General features: G+C 37.3%; 1 protein-coding gene across 2 annotated transcripts in view; it reads left to right on the top strand.

The window, feature by feature from the left end:
• The window catches only part of FIG4 (FIG4 phosphoinositide 5-phosphatase), a 71,515-nt gene extending 49,471 nt beyond the window's left edge, over nucleotides 1-22,044 (top strand). The window contains exons 20-23 of one of the 2 annotated variants that reach the window (XM_061460135.1): nucleotides 887-1,082; nucleotides 5,475-5,557; nucleotides 10,791-10,880; nucleotides 21,753-22,044. In XM_061460135.1, coding sequence (XP_061316119.1) covers nucleotides 887-1,082; nucleotides 5,475-5,557; nucleotides 10,791-10,880; nucleotides 21,753-21,930 — 547 coding nt within the window. In that variant the 3' untranslated portion in view covers nucleotides 21,931-22,044. Of the gene's footprint in view, nucleotides 1-886; nucleotides 1,083-5,474; nucleotides 5,558-10,456; nucleotides 10,769-10,790; nucleotides 10,881-21,752 lie in introns of those variants that run through there. The other variant, XM_061460134.1, reaches the window with a different exon arrangement.
• Nucleotides 22,045-23,618: the final 1,574 nt, after the last annotated feature.

Genomic DNA, 23,618 nt, shown 5'->3' with positions numbered 1-23,618 from the left:
GCATGCTGTTGTCAAAGGCTTTTAGCAAGCTGCTGTCTTCCTTTAGAGCTTTCCTTCAGAGTACATCACACACAGTGTCAGTGTATATATGGACAATCACCTCAGTGAGGAGGTGTGGATTCCCTGTTTCCAGAACGTATTTGTGTAAAATATATTAATTGCCTGTCTTCCAGTCCCTCTTTCTCCAGAGTCCCTGAAAGACTGTGACAGTGTCTAAGAGGAAAGTGCAACTACATACCCATCTATGAGCAGTAGGAAAGGATATAGAGGATTAAGGGTGGTACAATTTCTGATATGTAGAATAATGTGTACCTTTCAGTTTGTACAGTTAAACCCAGTGTTAGTCTACTGAATATAGATGCTGTATCTTGAACAATTTTTGCAAATAAGGCAGCTCTTTATATTGCCTAGAATTTCTAGAGGGAGAAGTACATGCCACATAAGGAAATGCTGCTGATTAAAAACCTCATTTGAGGGGAGAGATATGGAAAAGGAAGGGGGAAAAGTGACATTATGATTTAGACTTTGGGGCCCCAGATTAAGAAAGCCAGAAAGTGAAACTTTTTCCCAGATCAAATCCAAAGATGTTACGTCTCAATTAATTTTTATTCCTTTTTATTCATTCAGTCTGGGGAAGGGATTTAAATAAGAAATCAGAGAATTGGTGGAGAAAAGCTGACATGATCCTTTGAGCTTTCTTCAAATGCTCTGAAATAAGAACAGATTGAAGAAAAGTAAATCAATTGGGGGTTTCAAAAGATTAGCAAGAAATTGCTCCAGAGAATGGAACTCATTTCCCCAAATAAGATTGTAACCAAAATTGGGAATTTTAAATACTTGTTAATATCACACTAATTTCATAAATACACACTGCTTTTCATAACAGGAGCAAAAGTAATAGAGAAGAAACTGTGCTGCAGCGGAAAACAGCTGCTAGTGCTCCTCCACCCCCAAGTGAAGAAGCAGTTTCAAGTAGTTCTGAAGATGATTCTGGGACAGACAAAGAAGATGAAGGTGCTGTGTCACAGCGTTCAACTCCAGTAAAAGTGACTGATGCAGGAGACAATACAAAAATCACAGAGGTAAGAAATTATTGTAGCAGGCAAGAAGGTTAATCATGGACTTAAAATTCACATTTCCTTAAAGAAAATCCCCACTAAATGTTATAGAATGGTCAGAAGTAAAGCACTGAAAAATTAAGCGAAAAAGGTCTCCAGTGTAATTTCTTTGTGTAGATATGTGATCATGAGATGCTCGAATTTGAGATCCTCAAGACAGTGAGAAGAGCGTGCAGCAAGCTCACTGCCCTGGACTTCAAAAGAGCAGACTTTGGCCTCTTCAGGACCCTGCTTAGTAAGGTTCCATGGGATACAGCCCTAGAGGGCAGGGGGGACCAAGACTCTTGGTTGATACTCAAGGATCACCTGCTACAAGCTCAGGAGTGTTGCATCCCAACTAGAAGGAAGTGCAGCAGGAGAGCCAGGAGACCTCCTTGGATGGATAAGGAGCTCCTGAGGAAAATTCAATTGAAAAAAGAGGCTTATAATAAGTGGAAGCAAGGACAGGTGGCATGGGAAGAGTACAGGGATATTGTCCAGGAAGCAAGGGACCAGGTTAGGAAAGCTAAGGCCCAGTTAGAATTAAACTTAGCTAGCGGTATTAAAGGTAACAGGAAGGGACCCTACAAGTACATAGCAAATAAAAAACAGACTAGGGAGAAGGTAGGCCCCCTCAGGAAGCTATCAGGAGAACTGGCTACCCTGGATTTGGAGAAGGCTGAGGTTCTGAATGGCTTCTTTGCCTCAGTCTTCACTGGCAAAGGCTCTGACTGCACCACCCAAGTCTTGGAAGGCAGATGCAGGGACTGTGAGAATGAAGACCTTGGGCCCACTGTAGGAGAGGATCTGGTTCGAGACCATCTTAAGAACTTGAACATGCACAAGTCCATGGGACCTGATGAGATCCATCCGTGGGTCCTGAAGGAACTGGCCATCATATTTGAGAAATCATGGCAGTCAGGTGAAGTTCCTGACGATGGAAAAATGGAAATATAACCCCCATTTTCAGGAAGGGGAAAATGGATGACCTAGGGAATTACAGACCAGTCAGTCTCACCTCTGTGCCTGGCAAAATCTTGGAGCAGATTCTCCTGGAGGGCATCCTAAGGCACATGAAAATCAACAAGGTGCTTGGTGACAGCCAGCATGGCTTCACTAAGGGGAAATCCTGCCTGACCAATTTGGTGGCCTTCTATGATAGGGCTACAGAACTGATGGACAGGGGTAGAGCAGTTGATGTCATTTACCTGGACTTGTGTAAAGCGTTCGACACTGTCCCACACGACATCCTTGTCTCTAAATTGGAGAGACATCAATTTGATGGATGGACCACTCGGTGGATAAAGAACTGGCTGGATGGCCGCACACAAAGAGTTGTGGTCAATGGCTCAATGTCTGGCTGGAGACCAGTAACGAGTGGTGTCCCTCAAGGATTGGTGTTGGGACCGGTCTTGTTCAACATCTTTGTCGGTGACATGGACAGTGGGATTGAGTGCGCCCTCAGGAAGTTTGCCGATGACACCAAGCTGTGTGGTTCGGTTGATACGCTGGAGGGAAGGAATGCCATCCAGAGGGACCTTGACACGCTTGTGAGGTGGGCTGATGCCAATCAGATGAAGTTTAACCTTGCCAAGTGCAAGGTCCTACACCTGGGTCGGAGCAATACTAGGCACAGCTAAAGGTTGGGCAGAGAAGAGATTCAGAGCAGCCCTGTGGAGAAGGACTTGGGGGTGTTGGTTGATGAGAAAATAAACATGAGCCAGCTTCAGTGTGTGCTTGCAGCCGTATCCTGGGAGCATCAAAAGGAGCATGACCAGCAGGTCGCAGGTGGTGATCCTGCCCCTCTACTCTGCTCTTGTGAGACCTCACTTGGAGTATTGTGTGCAGTTCTGGTGTCCTCAACATAAAAAGAGCATGGAACTGTTGGAACAAGTCCAGAGGAGGGCCACGAGGATGATCAGGGGACTGGAGCCCCTCCCGTATGAAGACAGGCTGAGGAGGTTGGGGCTGTTCAGCCTGGAGAAGAGAAGGCTGCATGGAGACCTCATAGCAGCCTTCCAGTATCTGAAGGTGGCCTATAGGGATGCTGGGGAGGGACTCTTCATTAGAGACTGTAGTGATAGGACAAGGGGTAACGGGTTCAAACTTAAACAGGGGAAGTTTAGGTTGGATATAAGAAGGAAATTCTTTCCTGTGAGGGTGGTGAGGCACTGAAATAGGTTGCCCAAGGGAGGTTGTGAATGCTCCATCCCTGGCAGCGTTCAAGAGCAGGTTGGACGAGGCCTTGGGTGATATGACTTGGCGTAAGGTGTCCCCACCCATGGCAGGGAGGTTTGAACTAGATGATCTTAAGGTCCTTTCCAACCCTAATTATTCTGTGATTCTATTCTGTGATTCTATATTAGCACAACTGCTTTTAAAACTTTGCTGTTATTGTTACTGTGCAATAGTGAAACATAGCAAAAAATAACATTTTTAAAAAAATTCCCTGGTGTATAAAACTATTGCAGTTGCAATCTCTTTAGTGCTAATTTGTATGAAAATATTAATTTGTAATTCATGTAACATTACTTCAAAATCTTTCCTGTAGGTATCCATTTCGGGTACCTCTGAAAATGTCTTAGCAAAAGGGTATGCTAATGGCGACTATACAGATTTGGAAAATACTTGCTGTATTTTGGGTTTGTTGGGTTTTTTTCCTGTTTGTAGTTTTGGGTTTTTTAGTCGCAAGTAATTTAAATGGTTATAGTGCTGTGCTTGTACACATTATCACTTTTAAAGAAACATCAGCATTTATGACCTCAGTCAGTGTAAAATGCCATGTCTGATAATCAACAGAGAATAAAACTACCTTTTTTTCTACTACAATTCAAATTTTCATTCTATTCAGTCTTTAGCCTAGGGTTATGTATTCTTAGATAATGCATTTTTCAGCCTTCTGTAGAGCACTGTCTTCTTCCTAACCTTAATAAAGCATTTTCAATGAAATAACTAAGAAAGTGTAGTATTATTTTGGGCAGTTTGGCTTAATTGTCATGCCAGTACAAGTACATTTGTTTCTGTCTATGCAAGATACTTTCTCTGGAAATTTTTCATTATCTCTGAATAACAGAGTACCCGGCAGAGCAAGTGTTTGTTGTTTATTTTCTTTAACAAAAATCTAACCTGAAATTTTATTCTTGATTCTTACCATTGCACAAGTGCTCATGTCAGTTTTTCTATCTGTATGTTGAACACAATTCAACACTCAGACCTAAGGTACGTTTTTTAGATTTTTAAGATGCTTAAATGAAAGATGCATGTAAAAACAAAGTAAGATTTAAGATAGTATTGAATTTTAATGGCTTACAATTGGGTGAGCTATTCTTATTGTTTCAGTAATGCACATGAACAAATATTTTCCTATTTATTAGCACATTTTCATGCATTGAATTTTAGTTCTAATTTGCATTGTTAATTTTTGTCATTGCTTATTAAGGTTGCAGTGCTGAAAAGTATTACCTATTCAGTTATGATGAATTGCTGCGTTAGCAATTAACTTGGGTTATTGCTAATGTCTGCCTGCCCATTATAAATCTATTCTCTTCAAAAGTTCAAAGCTTCTCTTAGATGCATTATTTTTGAGGGCATAGTATTTATGGAAGCTTTCTTTTCAGGAAGAACCCAAACAGGTAGTTTCTTTCTGTTCACATCTCACAGAAGTCAATAATAAAATGCTTTAATACTTGTGGTCAGCACATACGTTTCTAAAGTTGTTCTTTGACTTTGGATCTTTTTAAATGAGAAGAAAAATATTTTTACAGTTGACTTGCAGTCACGTGTCTTGTCAGTAAACCCCCTCAGTTCAACACTGAATCATTAGACATTGTTAGTGAAGCATTGCATATGCATTGGATCCTTGTTATGATTGACTGACATGATTTTGTAATGTATGAAATAAAAATAGTTTTGTTCAACCTGAGGTTTGTAATTATTTCAGAACTGACAGCAGGAAATGTGAAGGCAAATGTGGGAGCATGTTTGGAATGAATATGATTTATTCTATATTAAGTTCCAACACAGCAGAATTTAATACCTACATCATTATATATATCCTAGAAATATAGTTTATGCTACTAATATGTTGTTTTATCTGATGTTATCTTTCAAGAATCCTTTCCTTTATTTGTTGAACAAATGTTTTGAGTATTATTTTTAATTAAGAAAAACCCACAAAAAAAAAACCCAATCAATCAAACAAACCCAATCAAACACATGCACAAGCCAAGTTTACTGTGGATATGAGAAACTTTTTCGGTTTTGCCTGCACTTTTGAAAATATTTTCAAGTTTAGAAAGAATTCTTTGCTTGAAACCAAACATTTCTTTGAATATTGTTATGACATTCTCAGTATGAACCTTTCTTCTTATGTTCCAGAATGTAGTGCAATCAACAAAAGATGTGTATGGAGTCAATCTTTCAGATGTTCCTTCAGAAGAGGATCTCACAATATACACTAGGTGAGATAAATTTCCAGTGGTAATCAGTAAAACATAATTGGAGCTAGTTAAATGCAGCTTGTCAAAGTGTTGCTCTAGATTACATTTATTTAAATTATAAATTTTAGACATATTTGGATATATGCACTTTTCTGTTTGTAAAATCAAACTCTTTTCAGATGTCTGTGTTGATTCTAATTTCAGTGAAAGTTATGGAGATGTCTCTGAATGCAAAATTTGGAACTTCAGTCGAATGAAGGATGCTTCAGTAGAAATACGTATCACTTAATATAGTTCTAGAAATTAATAAATTCCATATGAGTAGTGGTTTCATGGTTCTAAGCTGTGTAATCTGGGGGTTTTTTGCATTTTTCAAATGTTAAATTATGCCCGTTCATATCGGTCATTTGTGAAATAGCCTCTTCTATAAAAATGCATGCAAACCAGGAGAAGTTAAGTCTCTTTTAACACAACACATCTCTACAAATAGGACATTAACTGTCAACCTTTCCTCAAATTTAAATGGTTGTGTGACTTTGGTCAAGGAAAATTACTTTTCTGAATAATATGTAGCCCTTTTTCTTGAATTGTTTTGGCCTTTTGAGCTTGAAATAGAAAAATTGTGGGTTTTATATGGAGATCTTGGGACTGTTACAAAATATATGGCAGGTTATGAGGAGAAAAGTTGAGAAAATTGGTCAGAATAACTCACACTGTAGAAGCATGGATATCGAAGTGACAGATATTTGCAGTGTAAGTTTCAGGAGAGGGGGAAGTCCGTTTGGCCCTTGTCATTATTGGAGTTCCATGAAATAACGAAGTGCAAGTATATGCGGCATGTGGGTTTACGTGTGCCTGTGTGTGTGTGTATATATATATACATGCACAGCACTAAGCACAGTGTGCGTGATAATGTGCTCTTAAACACCGCATTGTGAACAGCCACTTGCTTTTAATAAATTGATATGTAAATTCAAAGCATACGTACTGGAAGTGAGTAATATACAGCAAAGCACAAGACAAAACGCAGCTCCTAAGGTGGTCTGGCAAATCCCCACTCAGCTTATACACTTTGAGGTAAACTGCTAAAGTGTGAGGCCACATGCTGTGCAACACCTGCAGGCTCTCCTCAGGAGCTGGGAGCTGCTGGCTTACCGTGAGCAGTTGGAGGTAAGTGTTGGTGGGAAATCATCAAGGTATTACCTCTGAGCTCCAGCTACACAAAAACTGGTTCTATTCAAGGGTAACTTGGAGTTTTATCCTCTACAAGACAGTTATCACCACTCCTGCAGGAGCCATGAAACTGTCAGCTCCCCAGGAGTGATCAGCAAATTAATGGTATGCTTCTCCAAGAAAAAGCAGTGACTCCCATTGTATCAGGAGTGCTGTTCTCTGAATTTAACGCCGTAGAGAGTGCTGGCTATGTGTTGCCATTGTTAAAAGATGCGCATTTAATACTATTGTTCTTACATTCTTTCCTTGATACCAGTATCTCACATTCTTTCCTCAGTATTTTGACTGAAATCAAAAAGAAGCTGGTTTAATTTTTATTTTTTTTTTGTTAAATGAGAAATCAGTTTGAACCTTTTGAATTAGCTCAAACCAAAACTGAACTAGAATAATTTCAGCAATAGATGAACTAGAATGGAATCAAAAAGTTACTTGTTCAATTCCCTGGTGGAGGAGATTCTTTATTGAACTGTAATCTTTTTCTTTAAAAATTAGTCAGAATAATGGAATTTCAATCCTGGAGATCACTTGGAGAAATTCAGATCCAATTCGAAGAGCCTTTTAATTCCTAAAGGTTTATTCTGCTATTACCAAGAGAGCGATCGCCAGTGCAAGACACCAGAAATGCAAAACAATAACATTTGCTTAATAAACCAATGCTTCAAACACCTGTTTAGATTGTACAATTAATGGAGTTTGAGGAAAGGGGTGTAAGAAAACTAACATGTCGAGAAAAACACTGTATGGTGAACACTTGTGAGGCATGCGTTGAAAGGGGCTTGTATACATTTGTTTTCATTTTCTAATGTCTAATAGCAGTTATTACCTTTTTTTACTTGTAACCTCTTCAACTTGTGAAGGAAGTTTTAATTCACTAGGGTATCTTCTCATTTAGTGTTATGTGAGGGTTAATCCTTAGTTCATTAAGCCTCTCAAAACATTTTTTTCCTTTTTATTTGAAAGTCTTTTTCTGTTAATTTTTCTTTAGTAGTAGATACTCCTCTTGCACTTTTTAGTTCAGTGAAATTCCCCTTTCTGTCTATTTCCCACATGCTGAGTAATTTGAAGATAGAATCATAGAATCACATAGAACAGTTAGGGTTGGAAAGGACCTTAAGATCATCTAGTTCTAACCCCCCTGCCATGGGCAGGGACACCTCACACTAAACCATATCACCCAAGGCCTCATCCAACCTGGTCTTGAACACTGCCAGGGATGGAGCATTCACAACCTCCCTGGGAAACCCATTCCAGTGCCTCACCACCCTAACAGGAAAGAATTTCCTCCTTACATCCAATCTAAACTTCCCCTGTTTAAGTTTTAACCTGTTACCCCTTGTCCTATCACTACAGTCTCTAATGAAGAGTCCATCTCCAGCATCCCTATAGCCCCCCTTCAGATACTGGAAGGCTGCAATGAGGTCTCCACGTAGCCTTCTCTTCTCCAGGCTGAACAGCCCCAACTTTCTCAGCCTGTCTTCATATGGGAGGTGCTCCAGTCCCCTGATCATCCTCGTGGCCCTCCTCTGGACTTGTTCCAACAGTTCCATCTCCTTTTTATGTTGAGGACACCAGAACTGCACACAGTACTCCAGGTGAGGTCTCACGAGAGCAGGGTAGAGGGGCAGGATCATCTCCTTTGACCTGCTGGTCACACTCCTTTTGATGCAGCCCAGGATATGGTTGGCTTTCTGGGCTGTAAGCGCACACTGCCAGCTCATGTTCATTTTCTCATCAGCCAAGACCTCCAAGTCCTTCTCCACAGGGCTGCTCTGAATCTCTTCTCTGCCCAACCTGTAGCTGTGCCTGGGATTGCTCCGACCCATGTGTAGGACCTTGCACTTGGCATTGTTAGACTTCATCTGATTGGCATCAGCCCACCTCACAAGCGTGTCGAGGTCCCTCTGGATGGCATTCTTTCCCTCCAGCGTATCAGCTGAACCACGATAGTACTCTTGAATAGGGCTGAGGAGGATGTTTCTCATTATCTCTTAAATTTTTAACTTTCCTTACGCCTCTAACTTTGGTTCTTTATTTTTAACCACTAGAAAATGGATGCCAATGTGACAATTACCGTTTGGTGTACTGCATAGTTATTGTTCTGCAAATGGCCTAGTGCGAGCTGGTGTCTACTACAAGTCACTTTATGCAGATGACCAGCTTCGTGACAACATCCAGAATTGCAGCTACTTCCCATTTAATCATTTTTCAGGCTGGACATTCAGTCTATTGTTACAGTAACACTGTAAACTTCATGGGGGCTTTTTAGCTCCCCATCCATATCAAGACAAAAAAAGATTGCATTTATTTTGTTTTTCTCAAATAATGCTGGCTTAAAAAATATATGGCAATTACAGATTCTTTACCTCTTTTAGCTAAAAAGACATAGTGCTATTTATGGTCTCATGTGGAAAGTATAGATTTTACTGACATCCTTTATTACAATGTACATCGTTTGAGAATAGCAGCAATTTATTTCACAGTAGGATTACAGTTCTCGCTTCAAGTCTTTTTCTATTATTGTAATAAAGGAAATGGAGATGCAAGATTGTGACTCTAGTTGATATCATTGGACATGTTATGTATGTTTTTTCTTTATTAGCATCAGGGACTTGAAGATTTAAAGTACTTCAGGTTAGGTTACTTTACATTGATCTACATTAATTCTATATGCAAATGAGAAGTACTTTGAATTTGTATAGCCAATTTTCACTGAGATAACTGTGTTAATTCTCATCAAAATAGAAATCACGGAAACCCAGATTGATTGAGGTTGGAAGGGACAGGAAGTTCTTCAAATAATTTGAGGATGTGTACTGCAGATCAGCTGTGCAGAGTATCTTACTGATGTCTGGTTGCATGTGTTAATCTGGGCCTTGTTTGTTTCAGAATATTGGATAATTTGAAGCAATTAATTAAATTACACTTTTGGTTTGTCTTTATTTGGTTTTGTTCCTTTTTTTTTTTTAAGCTTGTTTCAGTAGTAAGCTCCTGCACCAGAATATCTTTATTTCCACTTATAATTTTTGCATTTAGGAATGAAAGTATTCCTTCGACATCCAAAGTGATGTTGCATATTTCTGAGACTATTGTTTCTACAGAATAGAATCTGAATGGAGCAGAAAGAAAAGCCAGAATAAGTTGTTTAAGGAATGTATTGTCCCTTTATCTTCTATATACTCTTCCATGCAGTTGCTTTTGCACTATTAACTGTCCTCTGTTCAAATGTAGTAAATATTTCTGAAATAACCGATAAGACTATATTAAGCTAAATGGAAGCTAACTATTAGGAAAGACCCTCCACATCAGAGAATTGAAGTATTGAATTACAACTAACATTTACGTCTGTTTTCAGTAGCACAGATGTGTTGGAAAGCAAATGAGTTTAAGTGTGGGAGAACTACGTTCACGTATATTTGAAACTTACTTTTCTTCTTAGACTGACTGAATGAGATTAGTGCTTAACTAATTTTGCTCCTATTCATTGCCAAGAAAAAAAGCCATAACAGTATTTTCCATTTTCAGTGTTTTCCAGCAAATATTTGGAGGTGGGGGAGTTCTCCCAGAAGGTTGTGCTTGTAAATAAGAGATCTGGACTAACCACATTTCAGCTGAATAAACTAGACTGACTTTGGCTGAGGACCAACCAAAATCTGAAACTTTTCTGTCTTCTGCTGAGTTTTCTGATAGGCTATTTGCTTTGGAAAAAAGGCACAGGAAGTTGACTGTAGCAAGCTGCCTGTTTCATAGGGATGGAAGGTCTGTTTGTATCCCTGGACATACTAGGTGACACCAGTTAACAGGCAAATCTTTTTCAAGCTAAAAAATGCTGCTGAGTTTGCACATGCACCATGTAAATTTTTAAAAATTCCTTTTGTTTATCAGAGAGATAGATCATGATCATTGACTTACAGAACATGACTTAAAGATTCATTTTTTATATCATTGTCTTTCATTTGATGAATTTTGGGGAAATAGTTCTTTTATTTATTTGATTTATTCTCCTGTCTACTGCTTTCCACAGGTTTGTTCAGCTGGGACAGAGTCAGCATAAACAAGACAAGAACAGCCAGCAGTTGTGCTCAAAACACCACTTGGATAGGGTTATAAATTTGTAAGTATTCTTTTTTGTTTTCCCTTAAGCTTGCTTTTGCTTTTTTCTTTAGACCTGGAAAATCATCAGGTAAATTTGATGATAAATTGTTTGAGTCATACTTCTGTTGCTTTTTTTGTTTTTGTTTTTTTTTAGTTTCACCTAGGCAGCTTTTATTTACTTTTGTCTCTGGAGTATGTCATCTCTTACCAAGCAGCACAGCTACTTCATAGTACTACAAGGCCTTTACTGCAATCCACTGATTTACAGAAACTTTAGCTTTGTTTCTTGTACTGCTTCTAGTCCACCCCTCCCATGCTGATAGAGTGAGTGATGCTTGAACACAGCACTTAACCCAAGCAAGGGATAGAGACTGGGAGTGTCTCAGTAGGGCTGAGAGAGCAGGATAACGTGAAACAGATTTAATATTGTGTATGAGACAGTTTTGCCTAACACCAGTGCTTTGTAGTTTGGTATTGCATGCATTTAAAGTGATGATACCACTGTGCATGGTTCATCGTTCACTTGCACTTTGAAGGTAAATGTCCCTGTAGTTTTATAAAAAAATATATCTGATGGGTATTAAAATAATAAATTAGGTTGGCAAACTGTAAAACTGTTTTTTAAATGTGAAGGAACAACCTTGAATGTTTGAAGGGAAATGGTTATTAAGAAAATGTTTTCAAATAATAGGAATACTTTTGCCGTGAGCAAAGGCAATTGCTTTTATGTAATGGCATTTTTGATGGTGTAGGAGATAATCATTCTTTTCTTGCCCCCTTAGAGTAAATTATTCCCCATGCTATGCTGCCGTAAAATGAACACAGCATTCATTAGAGTCTATCCACATAATTCTGATGGGTCAGATGTTCATTTTTCTCCTTTCCCAGGTGTAATTTCCATGTGTTTCTGAATAGTGGAAATGTAAAAGTCATAGAGCACATAAATCTGTGTCTCCTGTCAGTACTACTGTTCAAGTCATGCAGATCCTCCTTCTCTGACAGTTCTATGGAATGTGCTTTTCTGTGCAGATCTGAGAGGAAACAGGGTATCTTACAGTATATAATCTTTTCCCCCTAAAATTCTATCTTTATACAGCTTAGTTTTTTTCTTCACTTTTTGTTCTGCAGCTTTTTAAAAGCATTTAAATACTGTTTGGACAGTGACAGATTTTTCTTTCAAGAAAAGTCATAAATGTAGCCATTTCTTAAAGGCATGTTATTCAGTTCTGAAATGAGGAAGCTTTCTCAGAAACAGAGTTTGAATTTCTGCTCTGAATCAGAAATTTCCTTGGAGAATACTAACTTTTTAGAGGCAAAATAACATGAAAGTACTATACTCAAGATTAGGTCAAAAGAGAGGGTTTTCAGTAACAGCAGCTGAGGCACATCTTGCACTTTCTGGGCTGTGTATTTCCTTGTTTCTCAAGGAGCACTTGAGGAAATTGAAAAATTATGGTAACTTGTATTAATTTAATGTTAGGTGCATTTTTAATTGAAAAACAAAAAAAAAAAGGCGAATTTGATTCTCCAGTAGTTCCTTCGAGATACAAATGCAATTAAACCCCAGTCTTTTTCATAGTAAAATAAATCGCTCAATCTAAAGCTTGGGTTTCTCATCAGCACTGAGATACAATGTAGGCTTAGGTTAGTTGTTGTCATTTCCACGCTTTCAAAGAAAACCTTTTTTCTTTTTTCTTTTTTTTTTTCTAAATTCTTTTTCAATCTTAAAAGCCCCTCACAACTTTAAAAGCTTTTGACCATTTTTATCAAATACATAAAGCTAATACTTCTTTTTGTATTTCTTATGTTTACAGTGTCACTTCAGTAATATTTATGAACTCAAATATGTATTGTAGAAGTACAGAAGAGACGCTTCTGTCTTAAATTAAAAGCTGTGAGCACAGATTACGAGCAAAAAGTGGTATGTGAACAGGAACTGCAGTGACTCAGTGAATTAATACTGAGGAGGAGTGGAGAATGTGGAAGAATATTGAAGTTCCTCTTTTTGTTCACAGAAATTCCATGAAGGAAAAATAGAATAGAATTTTAGAGCTAAAAGGAGCTAAACAGAGCTGGATTACTTTTAGCACAATCTATTATCATGTATGTGAAGAGAGACATTGAGAGCTGTAGTATAATTACTGTTGGCAGACACAGTGCGCTTGTTCCTAGTACCCTAGTACTCATTGCTGTGTAGTGTAAGTAATACTGTTGAGAAAGATACTCTCAGTAACTTTCTAAATGTACTTCTTGCATTTATCACGGAGTACAGAAAATTATCTCCTGAACAGGGACTTGAGTGTTTTGATTGACTACAGCCCTTCTGGAGAAGAGTGTGGAACTGCTTTAATGCTGTTATAATAGAGTAGCTGGTTGTGTACATCGGAGTACAAGCTGTCTTCAGTGCCTGTACCCATTGTAGCCTATGCAGTATAGCAGCAGTGTTTGTGCACCAGCTTTAATTCATTCATGGGTATCTACTCTCCTGTTAGGTTTTGTGAGGCACCGATGGTGCTGAAGCAGGAGAACACTTTAGTGAGTGATACCTGCAGCATGGTCCAGGCCTGTGTTTTCTTTAAATACTTGAAAAACATACCTCGTCTTCAGAGATAGGCCATACAGTCCATGTTTTCAAAAAACTCCCTTGAATTAAATGTGTAATCTACGTACAAGTAGTATATGGGCTTTTTTACTGTTTATTTCTGTGTATATGCACATTCTATACATTATTTTCTCATGAAGATAAAAGTAATTAAGCAAAAATCAGTGAACAGTGGAGCACCCTGTGCTTTCCACTTTATTAAAGAAGTGGAAATTAAACGCTCTGCTGGAGTATTTTTAATCTATAATACTGCTTTAAAACATAAAAAGTAGAAATAGGGCAGTACAGTTTATAACTTTAATGAAGTTTTTTAAAATACTGGTTACTTTTGAGAACTCCTGCCTCAGTTTAGAGCAATTCTCTTGTTAATTCAGTACTTCCATTTAACATTGTTAGTATAATGACTTTTTTGGAGGATTAGATAAAAATAGCTTTATAGTTGTAAACATGGCATTGTTACTCATAACTGTACTATAAAGGTTGGTATTCAACTTGTAATTTTTCTGCGTATTTACATGCTAGGAGTTCTTGGGGTGTTTTGTATGTTGAAAGGCAGAAGTAAATGAATAAAGGATGTTTAAATGTTAAGTTCAATGAATAAAGGATACTTAAGTGTTAAGTATATTTATGTTATACATTAAACCCATGCAAAATATCTAAATAGTTTCTTGACTCTGCTGTGGAAACAGTGAGTCAAAAGGTGCCATTAGTCAACAAGTGACTTTGGAAAATACAAGTTATCTTGGGTTCTGAACTGTGTCATTAGTTTCACAGTGCAGTGATTTTTTGCATGCACTCTGCTTCAGATATGCACCCCACTATGTTGCTTCAGATCAAAAAGTTACATGAATGTCAGTGAAAGTGTTTATATATGATATAAAGAATTGTTATGAGTATTCTTGGAAATTATAGGTGAATAACTTGTTTATGTTGTCATCTGTTTACACTGAGCTTAAATCACAAAGGTGTCTTATCTGTCTTCTCCTGATAAGGTGGCCGTCGGGATTTCCTTTTTCTTCTATACATATTCTGCACTTCAATAAAGTGCTTTCTTGCTAGGCAGCCCCTTGCTTTGTCAGAGCAGCACCTAGTCTTCAGCAAAGGTGCTTTGCAATTTTTTTTTATCCGTAGTCTGCCCTTTGAAATCTCCCAGAGGGGTCTGAATAGATACTGTGTTTTTACCTACAACTCGTTTTATTTCTTCCATTTCTTGGAAACAGGATAGCTATGCCTCTTAATTAAAACAAGAACTGCTTCAGCTGCTTAGAGATATAAATACCTGTGTTAAATTGGGAATCATCTTCCTTACTTCCCTCCTTATCTAAAAACTCTTTTCCTCTATGATGGATTAAATTCTTTTCTGTTTGCTGACTATTTGGATTCATTTTACTTTGAGATGTCCTGTACTGGATCTCACATTCTTTAACAGCTGTATATTAAGAAGCACATATGACATAATTAACCATTTTGGATTATCTGATCCAACATAGATGTATTACTATAACTTTTAATTTCTGTTTAGACCCCCATGTATCCACTGTTGTAAGCATTCTAAAAATAGCTTTAAGAATTAGCCTTTCTCACTTAATTTGACTCTTTCCTCTTTGTGACTCTCAGTATTTTAAACAAAACATTTATGTGATTCTTCAGCATTTCCTGCCTGTGATAATTCTCTTGAAATTTACTTGTCAGGCTGTTTATAAATTACCTGTATTTCTCTTTTATCTGAAGATGAAAGATTGCCCTTCACTGGGATTCTGAATGGTTTTAGCACCGTCTTTGTGCTTGTGTCTTGCAAAATGGCTTGACTAAGATGACTGTTACTGAGAGTATCTTCATTTTATATTCTGGGGAAGTGGTTTGAAAATCACTGTGGGCACTTTCCCGGAAAGTACTTAGTACTTCCTGCTGGCTAGAAAAGGCAAGAGAGCATCAAGAATCAACACCACGTAAAAGGAATAATCTTGTCATTTTGGGCTTGAAGGCTCTGTTCATTTTTGGTCACACACCTCAAAAGAATTCTACTGGGAAGGCTCTGGGGAAAAGCAATAGCATGATTGGAGTTGTAGGATCGGACTTGTAGGGAAAAGGGCTGTCTGGGAAATGAAGGTTATATTTATAAAGTCCATGTTGTGATGGTTTATTAAATGGAGTTTTACAGGTGAAAGAGTTTGGTATGTTTTATGTCACAGCACGATTGGGTTTGACAGTAGAAGTTAAACTGAGAGAATTCTAACAGCTCATTGCCACCAAAAGGGGAAGGTCCTGTTCTTTCCCTTCCTCCCTCCTTACCACTTGCTCTTTATGTTACTTGTGCAAGCTTTGCTGCTTGTTACAGTGCTCCATAAATCAGTTCAGCTCATCAGTCTGCAGCAAACTAATTTCAGCAAAAAAATCAAATAGTTTCCTGGTAGATTAGTGAGTTTATTTAGACCAGTGAAAGTCACTAGGGCAAGCACAGAAGAGACAGAGCCACGGGGTCAAATGCAGCAGAACTTTCTTATGCGACTGGTAGCAATTTGTTAGATTGGCTCAGTTGTCTTGTATAATACCATTATGACAGATCAGGGAGCAGAGCATGAGCTGTTTCCAGGGATCTGGGGAAAATGGTTTGAACTCCTTGTGATTCAGATCACTGTGTGTAGGAGGAATTGTCTTTTTCCCATTCATCTGTTCTGTCAATATTAAGCTCTGAGCTTTTCAGATGAAAAAGCTTATGTGCCTAGCATTTTTGATAGAGTTGTCAACTGAGATGCTGAATATTATTTTAACAATAAAACTGTTAACATTTATCTGCCTCATGGTGACTTAGATCATAATTTTAATTTATTTATATCTGTTTAAAATTTTAAAAATTACATTTTTAATACCTGAATGTTCACAGTTGATCTGGGGTTCCTCCATGTTTCCTCGCTGTTTACAGTGAATCATAAATTAAAATCTACATGTCAAATCTCTTACCATCCATCGATGTAAAGCTTGCAACAGTGGAATGCATACCTTCAGAATGATACATGAGTTGTGATGAAATTTAGCCATCCTTTTTCAAAACCCAAGGGTGCTTTTTTATACTGAAAAAATACTTCAAGCTATAAAATAGTACTTAGTGCCATTCTGACTTGATGGGGACTTTGTTGTTACTGCAACACACATAAAAAATTAGTTTGTATCTGCTGTCCACCTGGTTTAGCCTTTCTGTGTAGCATGTGTTAAAAAATTAATGTAGTAGTCTCAGAAGACTAGAAAAAAAATAATCCAAAACCACAAACCAACATTTTGAGGTTTATAACTGGTCTTAGACTCTTTTTATTCTTAATATGTGAAATTATGTTCTGTTGTGTTACTAAATTTGCCTTTTTCCAAATCATAAAACACTATTGTATCATTTAAAGTAGTGATCACTGTTAAAATGCTTCAGAAGTTCTGCTATTTGAATCTTGGGAGAGTTTTGTTGGTGTTTTTTTTTTTTATTTTGGGGTTAGTGGGCTGGTGTTTCTCACTTTTGCCTATCAAGTCCATTTTGACCATAATGTCAGCAGCACTGAAATCATATTCACTAAAAATAGGACTGTAACCAGTTCCTGTGGAATATAACAGTAAATCTAGCTCTTTCTTTTTTGCTTTTGTTGAATTTGGAATTTTGTAGTATTAACAGTTTCTAGCAAAAAAAAAAACCCAGAAAGTACTGAACTATATGCCACCTTAGCCCATCAACTTTTAGACTTCCTTAATGAATTCTCAGGACCCTTTTTCAACCTGTCCTCTGTCTTCTCTGTGAAGTGATAAATTTCTATTCATTAGTTTAAGAGAACTGTCTTCCTCAAGTAATCCTACTTGAAAAAGTAAGTCTGAGCTTTCCCCTTCCAAAACCATACACAATAGTCGTTTGGGGTTTGTCTTGGTACTTGTTTTGTTGTGCCCTGCACTACCCCTAAGTTCATTTGTGTGTTCGATCTTTAAATTTTGAATTAGTTTGAGCTCAGTATAAATCATCCCTATTTAAAAGATTGATCATTCCTCAGAGACCACCTTTCTGTATCAGATGTTCTGACCTTCTCATCCCTTCTGTCTGCACTGTAGAGAAGCTGCTTCTAATTTGGATTGTAAAATGCTCATTTAGATGTATACCTGTGTAGAAAGAGTCTCTTTTTTCTCTAACCTTTGAAACTATACATGCTGCTGAAATTCCAGATGATTGTTGTAGGAACAGGGTGCAGTCTGAGTTTTGCTGCTGGTTGGTTCTGTAAGATCCAAGCACTATTATTGGACGGAGGAGGTTTCAGTCTTTCAGTCTTCTCCACTCACAAAGAATGTAACTGAACCTTTGTTATATGGAGGTGGTGGTGCCTAAGGAAGGAAAATTCTCTTGAAAGCTTTTTCAAGAGCACAGCAAGCAATTTAAAGACATACTGTCTGGGGGGGGGCGAGGGAGGATCAACCAACATACCAACAACAAAAAAAAACTCTGGTTTTGTTGGAGTTTTGTAGGTCAAATATATTTGCTTGGGATTCAAATAAGGTGACAGTACATTTTGTTCTCTTCAGGTATGCTTTAGAGACTTGAGGAGAACTAATCAATATTGAAACAAATGCAGTGGCTTTCTGGTGACTGCTGTATTTCTGAGAGCTCTGAGCTAAGCACATCACCATGCACTTTTCCTTCGAAGTATGGTCCATCCTCATTATATATATATATATATATAACTGAAGATTTTAGCTGTATATGCTTTTACTGAAGAGATAATGTTGCTCTTGGTGTAACCCTAACACCATGGAGCCTGCTCACAAGTGGGATAAAAATGAATGCACTTTACATGTCAAAGGTGCTGTCCTTCATGACGTGTATGTTCTTATCTGTGCAGTTTTCACTGGGAGGCCATAGAGATACAGATCTCTATAGAGATCTGATAGTCAAGTCATAAATAATGTGCTGTCCTTCGCGACTGTATTGTAAGATATTAAACTTATTAAGCAAATTAGATTTTTACATGAATAGTGTTAAAGAAAAGACTTTAATTAAATGGCTGGATAATACAAGTACTCTACTATAGTTACAGCTTAATACAGGGTTATTAATCAAAATTAGCATGCATGAACATGCAGTTCTTTCAATATATTTTTATCATGTTGAAGTAAGTAGGTGGAAAATTGAGAATTAGTTAGTAAGTATTCAAAATTATATACTGTTCGCTGCCCAGCTTCCATGAGCCTAAGGAAATGACTTCTGACTCATTAGTGCTTCAGAAATGTCATGTCTTTAGAAAAACATCAATAAATAGAGAAGGCATCAAGTTAGTGTTGTGGCTTTGGTTTTGTTCTTTTACTTCATTATTCACTTGCTAGTTGGCTAGAGAGGGCAGCTATATCTGAGTAAATGACATCTTTTGGTGTTAGATAGTGACATTGCTAACTTATTACACATGCTAGCGTCAAATACAATTGCTGGAGTCTCAGGTCAGATGCTTTCATCTAGGTAAATATCTGCAAAGTTATGGTTGCTTTGAAAAGCAATCTACTTTTTAAGCATTTAGATAGAAAGTGAGACTAACTAATGTTTGGTATCAGTTCTGCAAGCACCTACCTTAATATTTTATAATAAACTATCAAGAAAATGTTAAGTATCATAGAATTTCCATAGTGTTACTCATACAGTTTGCCAATAAAAGCTAAAATAAAATGTTGATTTTAGTGAGAGTAAATAGCAGAGGTTGGACTCTTCAGAAGAGCTTCAGCTCTTTTGAAATTAGTTTTTTTGTTTGTGTTAAAACTCTTGAAACTTGTTGAAATAAGAGTTTTAAGAAAAGCATAAAAATGGCAGGCATTTTGGAAATTTTATCCTAATTATACGGGTAGGTAACTTGCTCACATTTTTAGTATTTGTTTACTTTCCACTGTAGAGCCACAGAATTCTAAGACTAATAAGCGTAAACAGGAATTGAAAAAAGGAAAAATAAGAATATGTTGTAAGCAGTAATTTTTGCAAACTTTTTGCAAACTGGTCAGCTTTACTTTTTTCTCCAGTTCTAGAATAGCCAAATGCTTCTGTGATGTAACCTAGCAAATTCCGTTGACATCCTGGTAAAATGTAACTTGGTTTTAATTATGCAGCCAAATGTGGGTGGCCAGTGATTTTATTTTCTCAAATTCAGTAGTTTACCTGTATAAGTAATTCTGTCATTACAGTCGAAGTATAATCAACTTAGTGTATTGCTGTGTGTGTTGGAAAAATACAAATGTAAATATGAAATTGAAAAATACGACTTTCATCTTGAAAGTCATAGTTTATTTTTACATACTATATTCCAGCTGTAGTGGAATATTATTCGTACTATATGATACATTGCAGTCATTTTATAATGATGATACAAGGTTTATATATAATGTGTCATCATCATCATCACATAATGAAACATCCAAAATCCAACATATTTTAGTGAGAAAAAGGGCTACAAAGTAAGGGAACGAGGATTTTTTCGGTCGTTTTAAGAGATCTTGGATTAGAAAGTGTCAAATGTTAGCTTGTGCTCTTAATGTAACTAGAAGATTATTACTGCATTTCATTTGTAGAAGGGCTCTGCATTGTTTGGGTGTCCCAGTTTTCCGTTGTTTTTCCCTTTAAAACAGATTATACACATAAAAATACCTCTTGTCCCTTGAAGAGCACCCAGATAGTGAGTCATGACCATGGCATCTATGGAATCATAGTTCTGTCAGTTGTTTTTTTCGTGTAGCTAATTTCAAAATTTGATTTCCTCTAAATTAAATAGATGGAAAAGTTAATGCATAGCTTACTTCAGATGGCAATGTTAAGTTGTGAAATCCAAACTGTTCTGCTATCACACAGGTAAAACCTCTGTACTGTTCAACTCTGGGAGTATTTTATAAATAAATTACTAAAATATCGCTGGGAAATGTACATAGTGTATTTCTGAATACAGCTGAAGTGCTCTAAAATGGAAATTGCTACACAGGTACTTTTAGTGTTCATTTATTATATATTGACTATAAATAGTTTTGTTGTTACTTTGCTATTGGTAGTGCAGAACACATTGCTACTGAAGAGTTTGGCTTAGAGCCATAGAATATTAAGAATTAGAAAGGACCTTGGAGGTGATTTGATCCAGTCCTCTGCTCAGAGGAGGATCAAATTAGATGAGGTTGCTCAGGGCTACATATACTTGACTGTTGAATATCCTTAGGGAAGGAGGTTCCACAGCCTCTCTGAGTAACAATAGTGACTGACAACCATCACAGTGGAAAAAAAGTTCTTTTGTATCTAATTGCAATATCCCATGCATTCCCTTTTTGAAATTTGTCTTTTCATCCCACACTTCCAGTAGAGTCTGGTTCCACACAGACCCCTTCCCATGAGGTAGTTCCAGCTAGCAGTAAGGTTAAGCTTTTTCTCTCCATGCTGGACAAACCCAGTGCTTGCGATCTGTCTTCATATGCCATGTGCTCCAGCTCTCTAATCATCTTGGTGACCTTTGCCAGACTCATCCAAATATTTGTCTGTCTTGTACTGGAGAACCTTAAAGGAGACACACTGCTCCAGATACAGTCTCTCAAGCCCTGAAACAATCACTTCCCTTGACCTGCTGGCTATGCAGTTTTCAAGAGTTACAGTTAGAAGACAAGCTTCTACCTTTTGAGTGAGTCTGATTAACAGCATTGCTTAGAAAAGGTCTGACAAACTCACGTTCTTACAAAATTTCAAACTTCGTGTTTTTCTCATTAGTAGGTTTAGATATTAAGATTCAAATATACTATGTGTTTTATGAGGCTATTTAAAAAACATGCTTTCATAAAATATCAGCAGTCCCAGTGTACAAAGAGCTATTGTTGCTAACAAGTTGTCTGTTTCTTTGTAATTAGATGGAAATTTCTTATCTGATAAATCCTTTCTATTCAGAGCATAATCACGTGTTATAATTGCTACTACGTGGATAGCTCAATGAAGTTTTTCTGTTTTCTGCTGTAACGCATGGCACAGATCTGTTTCAACTGGGGTGCTTACTCACCGAGGAAGGATGAAGAAATGAGGGCAGAGTGGAGGGAAGTGAGAAAGTATTCTGTAATGTGATTAGTGACAACTTACCTAATTACCCTACTTGGAAAGCTGGGTCTTATCAGGTCTGCAGTAGTGATAAAAATCTAGGTAAATGAATTATCTAGTTGGACGTTGCCCTTTCATTGACTGTCATGTGTATTTCAAGGAAAAGAAATACTCTTTCTGTGGAAAATTTTTACCTGAAGTTCCAAATATTCTCTATGCTTTTTTTTTACCAGAGTACCCATCTCCGCCTTTTCTCAAGACAATATTTATGAAGTTCAGCCTCCAAGAGCTGATAGAAAATCAATAGAGATTTTTCATGCGCACATTCAGGCTGGAAGAGGAGACATGCAGCCCCTGGGAAAAGATGACTTCCTCATGTACAGAGAGTACATTCGAAACAGATATCTGTAAATACGAGCTGGATTCTCCTGCAAAGTCTACTGTACTGATAGGTCATAAAAATAATTTTAGAAAGGAAATCTAGTTTTATTATTTTGCAGTAATAAATTTATTATCTAACATTTATATTTATTATTCTTTACTAATATCCATTTACAGTTTGTGCTTTACAGGATAAAAGTGCTTTAAGTATCTTCTTTTCAGATGAAAGAGAAAGTGTATCTTAAGAGACTAGGTACATAATCAGAGCACGTACCGTCACTGAAGAATATATAGCAATTTATGGCAAAGAAAATTCTGCAGCTTTAGGTTTTTATATTAATTTCTTACATTGTTTGCTAGTAAAGCTGATTCTCCTACATAAGAATCAGAATAGTTTTCTTCCTCTTTGTTCCATGACAGCATTTTTATGTTTTTTTTACAGCAGAATGTTTTTTGATATTTCTTTAGATTTTTAACAAACTGAGTGCTAAAATGACTTCCATCAAGACAAATCAGCTTTATAACCCTAATTTGTGTCAAAACTAATCTTACTGGTGCTAGTAGCTACAGAATCTGTCACATGCCGGTGAAGATGGTTTGTGACAAATTATTATGGGCTTCTGGTAGGAATCCGAGGTAAACCACTTACTGACTGCATCTGCGAATGAAGGAATGCTCTCCACTTTATTGGGTTTAGTCTCTTACAGGGCACAAAACCATCCTGTCATTTTTCCATATTGCAGGCATTACCCTTTTTGCAGCATTGTCTTTCCATCCCTGTGTCTGTGTTTCTGCAGGATGCAGGGTGCTAATGTTACTTTTTACTAGGCTTGCATAAAAAAGAAAACAACACACAAACCAAGAATTCCAGTTTAACACTGCCTGAATGATAAACTTTCAGTTTGAACAGATCTGCTGCTTAATACATGTAAAGGGTTAATTTAAAAAGAAAATACACCCATCATCCATCTAGCAAGTTCAGTTCTACAAAAGACTCAGAGATGCTGCCTCTGCATCTACCTATTTTATTCCATTCTTGTGATGGTAAGGTTCAGGTCTCAGCCGTGTTAGAAGTTCTGAATAGATGCTTATATCTCCCTTTCAGAAGCTGAAGGAAAAGTGTGTGAAATACGTATAAACATGAAACGAATGGATTGTGTTGGCTCTGAAGACTAACGTGGTGTTCTCTTTAACTCTTCAGTGCTATTAATAATCTTTCAACTACATGGACAAATAAAATAGTTACGAGAAATTTGTTGGTTTTCCTCCAAAATATATGTAGATTGTTTCAGTGTGTTTGAAGGTTGCACTGAAATACAGTACCAAAATGTACACCTTACAATGATGACTTTGGTTCTTGTGGAGTCAGGAAGTACAAACATCAAATGAGAACTCAGTCATTTCTGAGCCACTGGTTCCTTGATGCTTCTCCCAAAAGCTTAAGCTTTGTTCTGTGACCCTCTTTAGACTGATACTTTTGTGCCTTTAGGAGCAGTTATTCCCCAGTGTTTTCACTGGAGGTTTCATTCCCTTGTGAGTTTTGCTTCTGCTTGCAATGCCAACTGACTTTTTGTTCTCTCACTCTCATTCCTTTCCAGAGAGACTCACCTGTGGTGCTGAAATAGGATCCTTTTAATGTGCACACAGCTATAGCTACCAGAGGGGAGAAAGCAAAAGAGCTATAGGTAGTTCTGGGGTGACATTTGTGGCAGCTTTTT

This window comes from Pezoporus flaviventris, unplaced genomic scaffold (genome assembly GCF_033815535.1).
Source record: "Pezoporus flaviventris isolate CSIRO_AGI_PZ_B2104156 unplaced genomic scaffold, CSIRO_AGI_Pfla_v1 ptg000031l, whole genome shotgun sequence".
In the NCBI taxonomy this organism is placed as follows: domain Eukaryota; kingdom Metazoa; phylum Chordata; class Aves; order Psittaciformes; family Psittacidae; genus Pezoporus; species Pezoporus flaviventris.
The sequence above is the reverse complement of the archived record's forward strand: the minus strand, read 5'-3'. Positions and strand labels throughout refer to the sequence as shown.